The sequence below is a fragment of the Mercenaria mercenaria genome, unplaced genomic scaffold (assembly GCF_021730395.1).
Source record: "Mercenaria mercenaria strain notata unplaced genomic scaffold, MADL_Memer_1 contig_4310, whole genome shotgun sequence".
Classification (NCBI taxonomy): domain Eukaryota; kingdom Metazoa; phylum Mollusca; class Bivalvia; order Venerida; family Veneridae; genus Mercenaria; species Mercenaria mercenaria.
In genome coordinates this window covers 18,702-31,533 of record NW_026462531.1, presented here as the reverse complement: position 1 = coordinate 31,533, position 12,832 = coordinate 18,702, and the positions used below count along the sequence as shown (strand labels likewise).

General features: G+C 33.4%; 1 protein-coding gene across 1 annotated transcript; it reads right to left on the bottom strand.

The window, feature by feature from the left end:
* Positions 1-214: 214 nt before the first annotated feature.
* Positions 215-12,567, bottom strand: LOC123544425 (A disintegrin and metalloproteinase with thrombospondin motifs adt-1-like). Its single transcript, XM_053534953.1, has 10 exons — positions 12,469-12,567; positions 11,612-11,647; positions 11,209-11,288; positions 4,432-4,500; positions 3,592-3,721; positions 3,221-3,343; positions 2,935-3,105; positions 1,881-2,051; positions 1,522-1,689; positions 215-1,214 (listed from the first exon to the last, which is right to left on the bottom strand). Exons 1-10 carry the CDS (start codon positions 12,488-12,490, stop codon positions 796-798), a joined length of 1,389 nt encoding a protein of 462 aa, XP_053390928.1. The 5' UTR covers positions 12,491-12,567; the 3' UTR covers positions 215-795.
* Between the last annotated feature and the right edge of the window lie 265 nt (positions 12,568-12,832).

The following is a 12,832-nucleotide window of genomic DNA, read 5'->3' as shown; positions in this document are numbered from 1 at the left end:
GCAGAATATTTCGGAAATTTTAATTGGTCGTTTTCGTCACGCATAAGATATTAAGTTCAAAAAATAGAATTATAGGAATTCCTAATGTTGATTTGACTCGTTCGCCGGGACGGGTTTTTCGAAGAACGAGACGTTTTCTTTTTCTTTTTGGAATACGAGATGCTTTTTTTTTCTGCAAGCTTTTATGTCATAGCGGAGGAAATGAAAAAAAAATACGTTTTTCCAATTTTATTATTTTTTGAAAACTCATTTTTAACGGCGGTTCCGTAAACCGAAAAATAAAATATAAAACGCCATACCGTTCATCGGTGTTACCTGCAAATGGCGTCAAAAATCGAATTCTTAAAAAGGATACCATTGCAACTTTTCACGATACAATCTGTTCTTTCAACAAAAGAATCATTCCACTCTCTAGTTCAGCATTTGTATTCACTTCATTACTCAATGATCTAAAAAATCTTTCAATCTTAGAGGTTATTGCGGCGCTAACAAAATGACATGGAGAGAGCAATGACGAAGTATCAGTCGATACGTTTGTAATAACTGTTTACATAACCTGAATAAAAATGTAAAAGTTATTATATTTGAGCAATGACCAATTTTTTAAATTCACTTCAAACATTTTGCATTAAAAAAGATAAACAATGCGTGCATTCCGCATAAAATTAAAGTTCTGCTTTTACTAAAAGCCACAAGCTATATCAGAGTATTCTGTGTACTGGTGGATTATGAAAAAAAAAAACAATTCTATGACTATTAATAATCAGTGATAAACAGCTGAATTGCTTTTTTCTATTACGTAACTGTGCTAATTAGAACACCAGAAAAACTATTCCACACTTTCGATTCCTTCCAGAAATCAGTTCCACTGGTAGAAGATCCGCTCTTTATCCAAACATGTTCCTTTGCACCAAGTTCTGCAATAGTTGTGGCTGTCTGGCAACCACTAAAATCACTTGCATCGTCATTAAAGCAGCCTTTATGAATCGGGCCCTCTGCCGTGTCAATTTCAAAGTAAATGAATCTGCTAGCAGTAATACACAACTGCAAGGTAAACATGTAGATTCCAGCGACAGGCGTTATGTAAATTCCCGATTTGTTGTTGTAACCCGATCCTTTGTCAAGTGTTGTTGTGCTGAACACTAGTTTCTCGCCATTGAGTGGGGCTGTGTTCGTTAGAGTGTGTGCTTGGAAGGCAACATTTTTCACGGTCGCTAATGAAAAAAAATATGTACAAATATATACAGTTGCTATATTACAAGTCAGTATCACAATCGACTATTATTTCTGTAACGCCTGAATGTTGTAGGTTTTTGACTAACATTTACTTCTTTGTAGTGTTGTTAGCCGTTCTTATTTTGCTTATGTCGACATTAGTAGTAATGATGTGCATGACAAAATCTAATATATATTCAAAGTTTCTGCAGGACCTAAATTATTAAAATGATAATGGGGGCGGGAAAGATGGGGTAATATTTCAAAACGGGTAAAAGATACTTAAGTATATACATATTACTATACCTTGACATGCTTCAGTGCTACACATTTCTATTTGAAAAGGATTTCCAACACAATAATGACCATAAGGTGAAGGTGTTGGATTGCTACAAGTCCTTGACCGTAAACGAATTCCTCCACCACAGGAAACACTACATGGATCCCAAGGTTGCCAGGGTGACCAACCACCGTCTGGAACAATTGTCAGATATTTTTCAGCGAATAGACTAAATCAGTTATTTATTTATAATAAATAGGTAATTATGACTATGTACACTGTAAACGTTCTAAGTTTCGTGCAAAATATAGTAATTTGGAAAATAAGTAATATGCTATCGTTTAACATATTCCATGTTTGTAGACAGAAGGAAAAGCTAACGTACTGCTACAGGCCCCTGGCATGCATAACCTATCATCGACATTCAAACCAAAGCAGTGGTCTCCGAACCGAGATGGTGCTGGGTTTGTACAGCTGCGCTGTCGTCTTTCTATGCCAACATCACACGTTGTACTGCAAGCTTCCCAAGATGCCCACTCGCTCCATTGTCCATGTACTTCATAGTGATCAAGCAGACAGAATATTAGAATTTTACACGAATTTGGACTATAATATTTAATCACATAACTGTTCATATAAAATTTAACCAGGCCTTACTATAATACTTGTCAGTAGTTCAAATTTATGAATATTATGTATTTTCAAAGTTCTTGATACCAAAGGCTATATTCATGTTAGGATAATGCCAACAGAAAGAATAGGGACCAATAAATATACGGGACTAATTGGAATATGATCATTTTGTACCGTTTTCTGTAATTGAATTATTTCGTCTTGGGCAAATATGCTTAGACAAGTTTTAAGCAGTTGCAGACATTTTGAAGACAGAGATGTTGATTCATATTTACACAAAGTATACACAATCATATGTGTTTTATTCAAAGTTGCGGAACTAGCTTTCTAACAATATCAGTATATCTTAAATGTAGAAATTAATGCATAAAATGGGTTTTAACAGTAAATGAATCAATTCAACAAGAAATTAATGAACGGTTGTCTAGCACTAGGAATGGAAATCAATAGTTCTAGTTCTGTTCAGAAATTAAATTTATATCCTGTAAAATATTTGTTACATCATGTTACATCGTAATTCAGCTTTATAAATTGTTTTATAAATTAGAAATGTGTAATCAGCATTCACATGACAAATGATAACTGCAAAAAACGAACACGTTTATAAATGATTTGGTATTTATAAACATGAAATGGATGTCTGATGTTAAAGTTTTTTATCTATGAAAATGAAAGATTATGTAAAATATCCCTTTTAACTCTCAAATGGTGATTTTCTTAGGACTTTCATGACATGTGTTAATTTCTTCGACCACCTACGTCAGACTTTCTTACAAACAGTATTTCAAAGAGTACATATACTTCACCAGGGCAAAGTTCTTTGTAACAACGCTTTGTTTCCATGCTGTTCCCTGCGCAGTCTAGACCACCGTGTGCTGGCGCTGGATTTGTGCATGTCCTTGCACGTGTCTGTGTCCCACTTTCACATGTCACATCACATTCAGACCAGGTTGACCATTCGGACCATACACCATCAACTGTTAAAGTCAAAAGGTAACTTAATGAACTAATACCTGGTCTAAGATCTATATTGTAATAGTGCCCGACTTTGCTCGTGAATTGAATAATAACTCATCAATAAACGATACATACCAACATCGCACAAACGGCAGAATTTAGGACACAATGATTTTGCATGTTGTATATCTTTGCATATTCCGAAGACGGAATCCATTCGTACGCAGTCTATTGTTTCATCATCAAGACATTGCGAAGCTGAAGGAAATAAAATGAAACTTTAAATAATAATTATGCTACACATCGCATCTACGTTAGAAATCGTAGAAACAGGGTCCACTTGTTTTCTTTCATTAATAAATATTATTGTCTTCTTGTTATTCATGCAAAATGTTTCATCTTTTTACTGCACGTATAACTGTTCCTTTATAAAATGACAAAATTTACAGAATTAAGCTAATACAAGGAAATATACGAACACATTTTTTAGGTTGAATTCAGCTTACCTTTTCGTTGGCTACACAACAGTTTATTACAGTGATCGCTTGCACAACATTCATGGCATCGGTTGTCTTGCCGTCTGGAAACTTCCCTGCCAATCAGTGCCCCTGAGCCGCTGCTTTGTGACCCGCATTGCTTAAACGACAAATAATGTAGCCTTATTTAATGTTCAGATGGACAGGTTTTTTTGTCAAAAAATCGTATAAAGAAAGCGTTGTTTAACACATTTTAAAACATTAAACTGGATATAAAATATGTATAGCTTTCAGCAAAAATGTGACATCTACATGCAATACCCCTATAGTCTTCCGCCACTTTACTTCCGGAGATTTGTTCTCGGGGGCCACGATTTGCAATAACAAAATGGGAGAGAATAAATCTGGTAAAAAATACCACGACTTTGTCTTTTTTAAGAGAAATCAAGGTCAAGTTAACTTAACTGTAAGCCTAACCTCTAGATGCAAAGTCTATAGGTCAAAACCCGGACAACAGGTTCCAAGCCACTACAAAAGAGTTGATCAGTTTATAGATGGATTGTACCGTTTTCAGATCGAGTAATATGTTTCGATATTAAAAGAACAAATAAGATTTCTTTATTAACGTTTGAAACATTTTATGAAAAGTAAACTTTTAAAGGCCATTAATTCTATCGCAAACATCGATTTCTCTAAAACCGAACAGGCATATTATATTGCTTGCCCAAATGATCCAGTTGATAAATGACGGCTATTCTAAGGACACATTCGCAGAAGTATAGTCATGAAGTATGAACAGATGGATATATTATTTTTGTAAAATTAATTTTGAAACTGCATTATGAATACGCCAATTGCTTTTCATAGTACCTTGCTATCAATACAGCCTAGAGTCACTGTTGTTGTCTGTCCAGATATTACAGCGTCTTGAAAACAAACCTAAAAATAGACCGTGTCAACAGCATTGGATAACTAATTAGTCTAGACGTAAAGAGAACTAAACAAAGCGCATCACAGATGCAAGCATTCAATACTTATTCTCCAAATACATAAACATGTAGATCTCAGTGTTGATAACTGACTCATTTATTGGCCGTTCTAAGACTTACATCATTATAGCCGTAATCGAGATCAAGTTTAGTGTTCCCAAAAATAAATATATTAAAAAGATCAAAACCGTCAAGGCGCAGTGACTCATCTTGAATATCAGTATATAATTTACTTTCTGTAAAACAAAGTATATCGTAATCAAGAAAACTATCCTTAATATAATCAAATTTATTTCTTATACTTCTTATGTTTTAATGAAATATAGACACGCATGCATTGGTAATGTCCGGTCCAGGACTTTCCTCTATATCTCCTGACAACATAAGTAATAACCTGGCAATTAAAAGAAAATACGCTAACAAAAACATTTAATCTACGACGAATGGACATCAACTATATCTAAACGCGCGCTGCTAAACACTGATAAAACGGTGCTAAAGGAAAAGTAGTAGTTCACTGTACTGAAAAAGACTGCATTTATAAACGAGTGATAAAAATGTGTAATTAAGCGAACAACTTTACAAATCCCGACAAGTACTAGTTGTATAAAACATGACTGAAATCTATATTTCTTGTGTAGTCGCTTCCTTCTTACATGAAAAAGTCCAATGTCCGCTCTGTAAGAAACTATATCATCACCCATTGGGGTAAGTAATACCTGATGTTAGCACACAGACCGACCACTGAAAACATTTCAAAAGAACAAGAGAAAGGGAGAACTGAACTCGTGCTTAAATAAAGGCGCGGGAAAGCGAACAGTATATAATTGCTAAAATTCCTAGAAGAAAGAGGCATTAACACAAAGAAAAATCCAGTAATATTATACCATAGATTGGATATTTTAGTAGACACAGTAGATTTGGAATTTAATTAAATACTGGAATCGATATATATTCTAAATTTTGTGTCAATGTTTGTTCACTGAAAACAATTAATACAAGTCTTAGAAACAAAGTCGCACATCGATAGTATTTTATAGCCCAATTTTTAATGAGTTTGAAGCTAATCAATTATGACATTAATTCTATTACATTCTATATCTTAGTAGAAGAACTGTTCTATATTTTAGAAGAAAAAAACTTCACAACAGAAAACACTGTTTAAACTATGAAATAATTATAAAATTAGATAAGCTGCAGGCGATTTACAATTAAATCATTCAATCATTGCGAAAAATAAAATAATCTTTGAAGATAATGCAGGTCAAAACATAACACACTCAAATATATAGATATATACAGACTACAGACAGACAGACAGACAGACATACAGTGTTATATATATTGAGAAATGCATATGAATAAACAGATGAATACACATCCCCACTTTTGACAGATCCTGTCAGATTATAGATTACATATTTATCCTTTATTCCTGATCTCCTGGATCGCTTCTATGTCCTTTATCATACGTCCTTTTGTTTCACCTGGCAGCTGAACGAAACTTTTACATCCAGCTACCCACGTTTTCGTAACTAATTTGTCCCTTTTTAATTGTCCGGCATGGAAAGCAAGGCTTTCGCGATATGGTGTAAAATTTTCTTGCACAAAGATGCCATCAGACATCTCTTTCCTAGCTTTATATAAGCGCTACCTAGCCTTCGAATTGGTAAATTTAACAATCACTTTTCTATTTACATTGTCAATAACTTTACCTCTTCTGTGGCACTTATCAATATCACTGCTGCACAACTTGATTTTCAGCCTCTTTGCCTCCTCCAAAATCTTGGCCTCCACATCCTCGTCATAGTTGCCTGTATCGCCTGGAATGCCTGATATGTCCAGATTCATGCGACGACCGTACTGAGCTAGTTCATCCTGCTCCATTTTAGCTGATTTCAGGTCAGATTTAAGGTAAGATACTTGTGCTTTTAGGGAAATGATTTCATCTTGTAGATTCTGAGTCTCTTTTTGAACAATAGCACTAATTTCTCCCTTTAACTCAAATAAAATGTCATCTCGCAGTTGAGCTTTCAGATCTTTTATCAACAGAGGGGCTAACTGCGAGCTCAGTTCCCTCAGATCGGCCTGACTAAACTTGGTCATGTTGTTTTCTAAAGTGTTTTCTAAAGTAGGTGGTGGAGGGGGGCGGGGGGAGGGGGACTCTATCCAGCTCTCCTTCCGACTCCAATGCTTCGAAATTGTCAGTATTTTCTCCTTCACTCTCAGAAATATTGTCACTAATGTCAGTTTTAGGAAATCGTATAGGCTTATGCTTCTTACTTTGACTTGGTGAGGATTTATTTCGATTTCTCTTTCGATTTCCAATTTATCAGGAAAACCTCAGGTCCGGGTATATCTCAGGTAAAAAGTCACACGCGTGTCAGGTAAAAGTTAAATGTAGGTATATGACTCATTTTTCGTCATTCATTGTTTAAATAATAAGTAACATACTTAATTCGGGTACCTCTGTGTCCAATATTTTCTAGAAGATTAGTTTTTAACTGCCGAAAACTTTTTTCGACATTTTGTTTTGACCGGAAGTCTTTTATTGCGAAGCCTCTATGCGCTAAAGCAAAAACAGAATGCCAAAAATATCGCGTTTTCGCACTATCAATATCATGGTCCGCCTTCGCGCTGAGTAGGGCGAAAACGCGAAAACACGATATTAATTGCGCGTAAACGCGATATTTTTCGCGTCGTCTTTTCGCGATATTGTACTGTGTTTTCGCGTTTTCGCCCTCTCAACCGCGATGACGAAACCTTCGAAATCACGATGTTAGTAAGGTAGTAAGAATTATGGATCTATTGTTTTAATAATTATAATGATAATAATTTATTTTAAGAAGGTTACATATTAAGAGTACATTGTATGCATACAACTTATTTCCAATATGGTCTTCTATATAAATGTTAAAACACAGTATCTACAACAATAATAGTAACAGTAGCAAAATTTTAACGACAAACACACTATGAAAACAAAGCTTTTACTCTGTTTGAAATGATTTTATCAGGGGAATAAATCAGTGGTATTCATTTTGCATACAATCATGTACATTCATGCATCAATATCATAAAATGTAAAAGCTACTCTATGCCACAAAAATGCATGATAAATGATGAAGATTCAAAAATAAATAAATTAAAGAATCTCAGTTCTTGTTCTTGTAATAAATAATCCTTAATTTTTCGTTTAAATGTTAATAGATTATTTTGCAGTTGAATGTTAGATGGAATTGAATTCCATAAATACGTGGCTTTGTATGAGAATGTTTGTTTCAAGTAGTTTGTTCGGGGCTTTAGCAAAGAAAGATCTTTACGTGTCGAGGAACGTAGATTATATCTATCGTTGTGAGCAAAAGATAATAATTCAGACATATATTTTGGTACAAGGTTATGATCACATTTTAAAACCAGCACAGTCATGTGATAACTGCATCGGTTTTCAAAAGTGAGCAGATTAAGATTTTTAAACACGCTACTTGTGATACATTTATTCGTTATTACACGAATTGCTGTCTTCTGAATATTATATATTTTATTAGTATCTGATTTACAGGAAAGCCCCAATACAATACTGTAATAGTCCATGGTTGAAATATAATTTGCATTATAATATAACTTCTTCATCTCAAAGAATATTTGACTTGTCAATTATCGTTCCATCGATAAACAGTTCAATATTCCTTGCTTGTTTCATTTTATAATTTGTACTTAGAAGCATACAATTTGTTATTTTCCGGAGGCAATGACATATTATTAATTTTGCACCATGTGTTAATGAGGCAAAGATTACTTTGGAGCTCTTGCTCTATAACTGAAATATAAATGTCTGATTTATGCACAGTGGAATCGTCAGCATACATGTCAATATTAATAGTGTCTAAATTAGGGTCATATCATTTATATAAAATATAAATACTAAGGGCCCTAAAATCGAGCCTTGTGGAACTCCAGACTTTACAAACAGTTTTTTAGAATATAAATTTCTAATTTTAACTAGCTGAGTTCTTTTCGACAGATATGATTTAAATAATTTGAGTAAGTTATTTGTGAAGTGATGAAGCCTCAGTTTATTAAGTAATATATCATGGTCGACAAGATCGAATGCTTTTCGAAGATCTAGAAATACGGACCCTACATATTTACCACTATCAACATCTGTCAACCAAGTATCACTTAAAAGTGTTAAAGCAGTGTGGCATGAATGAGTGGGACGAAAACCTGATTGTTCTTTTTTGTGTAATATATTTGTCTCTTTGAAATATAACTGCAACTGTGAAGCAATATGCCTTTCAAATATCTTAGATATGGTAGGTAAAATTAAAACAGTCCTATAATTACCTGGATTCTGCTTATTCCTTTTTTTAAAAAAATCTGAATAACGTAAGAATCTTTTAATTTATTTATTTTACTGTATATGCTTTTATTCATTATAGATGTGATAGCTGGAGTTATAAAATCTCCGCAGTCGTGTATAATCTTCGGGCTTATTCCGTCTATCCCAGTAGATTTCTTAAGATCAATTTTAGATATGATATTTTTTACTTCCAAAGGAGTAATGAAATCAATCTCAAATTTGTTAAATGATAATTTTTCATCTAGATAATGTTTTAAATTTAAAAAATAAATGTCGCTGACAAATTTAGTTTTTTTCCAATTATATTAGAAATATTTATAAAGTGTACGTTTAAGGCATTTATTATATCAAGTTCTCCGTCTGTTACTTCATTGTTTTCTGTTACAAGTGTATTTGGAAAAATTATTCCCTGATTTTTTTATCCGTATTGGAAATATCTTTTAGCCTTTCCATAGGAAACTTGACACTCTATTTCTGGTTTTCTTGTAATTGTCGAGGTCCTTACTTTTGTAAAAATAATCTCTTAGATAGATTGCCTCTTTATTTCATCTGTGAACCAGTCAGGTTGAGTTTCTTTCTTAATCCGTTTTTCCTTAATCGGTGCATGCTTAAGAAGTATGCTTAAGAAGTATGTTATTCAATATGTGATATACAAACTCTGAGGCATCATTTTGTTCTGTTATTGTATCAATTGTTTCAAGCGTTGAGCTTGCCAAATCTTTTTGAAATAAATGTATATGTCAAATTTATTGAAACATCTATAAATTATTGTATCATGTCTATTCTTTTCAAAAGATTACTTTTAGTTGATCTCGTAAATGACACTGGGTAGTTATCACTGATTGCATACTCGGGCACTATAATGTCAGTAATCAAATCTTTCCTTGTGATATAGATGTGATCAATGATTGACGAACCATTTTTACCAATACTTGTCGGAGTATTTTTCAGCTGAGTAAGTCCAGATTTAGAAATAAATGATTCCCAACCTTTGTTATTGAATTTATTTATTTTATTATTAGGATTATATTTAATGTTAAAATCTCCGAGTGCATGAATTTCATAATTATTATGATCTGCTTTACTGAACCGGTACTCATACAAATCTGTCCATGTCTGAGTTGAGTTAGAATGTCTGTATGTAAAGTTTAGCAAAAATGGTTTGTTACTGCATAAATGTACTTGTATCCAAATGGATTCCATATTTTCCGTCTCTTATTCATAGCGTCGTATATATGGGCTTTTATGCGATACTAGTATATAAACTAGTACTTCACCGCTTTACGATCTTTTCTCTTAAAGACGTAGCCATTAATATGTAAATTGCAGTCATCGATTCTATCTGATAAAAATGTTTTGCAAAGTCCTAATATATCTATTGGACTTTGTTTTAATAAATATTGCCTAAGTTCGTCCAGTTTATTAAGGATATGTTGTATATTTAGATTTACTTCATGTAATCCCTTATAGTGTAAATAAAATCTGGAAAGTAGATCCCTCGGAAGCACCGAGAACAAGGCAAACAGTGAAAATCGCAGACTCGGTTTGATTGAGTCTGTTCATGAGCAGTAATGGAAAATGCAACACTGCCCAAGTATCACTGTATGCTCGAGTATGATACTAGTAATCGGAATCACGTATGGTAAAACAAATGTGTCCTTTCCATGCAGAGCCCTAAAGAATTGGCTCCCGATTAATAAATCAACGAGACATTGCGATCTACTTCAACATTCGTTTACTTATTAAATACTTCATGTAAATCAGCCAAATCGGACTAATTCACACATCCAAACGGTTGAATAAAGTGAAGAACTGTTGGATCGATTACGGCAGTAATCGTTATTACAATGTGGTTATTCATTGCATACCTATATAAATTCTGTCAAAATTACAGCTTGTATTTCACAAGTAAATAACAACAGGCAGAAAAAATCCGTATTGTACGTTTTGTATTGTATGTTGCCTGACTACTTTCATTTGACACAGTTCTACAAATAGTGAACACAATAGCTACACTCAGTTCTACTTTATATCGATAAACATTAAAGATTTCGATCGATATCAATCCAACAAACAAAAGGATGTAGGGTCATTATATCGGTAGCTAGATTTGGGATGTTTGTATATGGCTCTCGTGATTTTTACCAAGTCGGATCACACTCGGCGTTCGCCATGGCGAAATCCACTCGAGCCGAACACAGCAATCCAGATCAAGCTATTATTATAATAACACTGTTATATATATAGATAGAATTCAACAAATGAATAAAACGGTCAAACAATAACTTTACATACCTCGGCTGGATTGCATATTTTCGAGGTGTTGCATTTGCTCAGGCTGTCGATATATGGACAGTTGTAACATTCAAGGGACACTGCAAGTGTAAAAAGGTTAAGAACGATATCACTCCTCTAAATAAGATAGCTTTGTGTTATCTCATTAAAATACCATGTTTTCTGAAGGTAGTGGACCTTTAATGAAGTCGGTAATCACGTTTTCTCCGTATGTGATTTCCGCATTGTCCTTTCATTACGGAAAGTCATGCACACGTTTAGCTATACTCACGTCCAAAGAATACCGGAATGCCAAAGGACAATAAGCAGTCACGCAGAAATTACAAAGTGTAATTAGGGGTCCACTACCTTAAATGAAAAATCGTTCAAAATCAATTAAATATAACAGTTAATACCCACTTACCAGCAGTTCCGAAAGTCAGCCAAATGCACAGTGCAACTGAAAAGTTATAAAAGCGTATTGATCAATATCATTAATAACTCAATAGAAAATTATCTAACCGGATATTTATGTTAAATAACTTCATTTTACATTTGAATCCTAAAGGAACTTAGAAAACATTTTCATAGAAACAAAATTTTGGCAATATCTTTAGAAGTACTGAAAGTCCTTTGTTTTGAAGTTGAATACTCATATAACATGTTGTTAGTCACATATAAAATGTTCATAATTATTGAATCAGGATATGATATCATATATTTTACACATTTTACTATTACAGTGCATCCCAGGTTTTGAAAATGTCAAAGAAAGAAGCAGGAAAATTGTGCTTTTAGAAAAAAAGGTGAATATCATTACTAGAGGTGTAAAGTTTCAATTGTTAAAATGACACAAAAAATAAACGCTCTGCGATGAACATGATTTCAATTTGTTCTCGTTTCTTTATACTCAAATCGTTTTCTGCTAGTTTGTAAATTCTAGACATTTGAGTGCATATAAGTACTTTTCAAAAATGTATCAAAGATGTAAAATGAGAAATTTATATGATGGCATAGTTTGAGTTTAATGAATGTTTCAGATTTATCCACAACTAATTGCATAACCGTACTTTTAGTAACATTTAAGATACTGGCAAAATAACAAATGGCGAGTTGGCTGTTTTGTTCAGTACAGTACCGAAGAAAGTTATATATTTATTTGATTTGAAGGTAGACTTAATCATAAGTTGAATTACCGAGACAGTGAGAGATTGTACGATATATTTAGACAAATACAAAAAAGTATAAATATTTTCATTAAATAAATTAGAAATATCTTACCAGTGTTAACTGTGTTTGGCATATTTGGTACTTTGCAAGATAACGCAAAGTATAAAATCTTATATGGTCAATACGTGAGAGTGTGGAATGTGCTTTCTGTCATATATGTAGAAAAGGTTATCATTTTAACCTAACTGTCACTATTTAAGTATTAAAGTATTTAAGCGCTTGTCATACTAGCAACTAGAGAACTCTATAACGATTTATAGTGTACACTTTTTGAATGCCTTACCGGTCAAAAGTCAAAACTATTGTCTGAGGTCCGACTGACCGGCAAGCATTTTAAAAGTGTTTTATCACAAGACATAGAGTTATTTGAATGTAGGAGGGTCGTTCACAAAATATTTAGATTTATGCCATAAAA

What these genes read in the sequence shown, in the direction of transcription:
- LOC123544425 (XM_053534953.1), bottom strand. Translation starts at nt 12,490, where the DNA reads ATGCCAAACACAGTTAACACTG. An exon ending in GCTGACTTTCGGAACTGCTG is followed by an intron (nt 11,289 to 11,611) that starts GTAAGTGGGTAT and finishes TTACACTTGCAG; the next exon opens with TGTCCCTTGAATGTTACAAC. An exon ending in TTACAAAGAACTTTGCCCTG is followed by an intron (nt 2,052 to 2,934) that starts GTGAAGTATATG and finishes ATCACTATGAAG; the next exon opens with TACATGGACAATGGAGCGAG.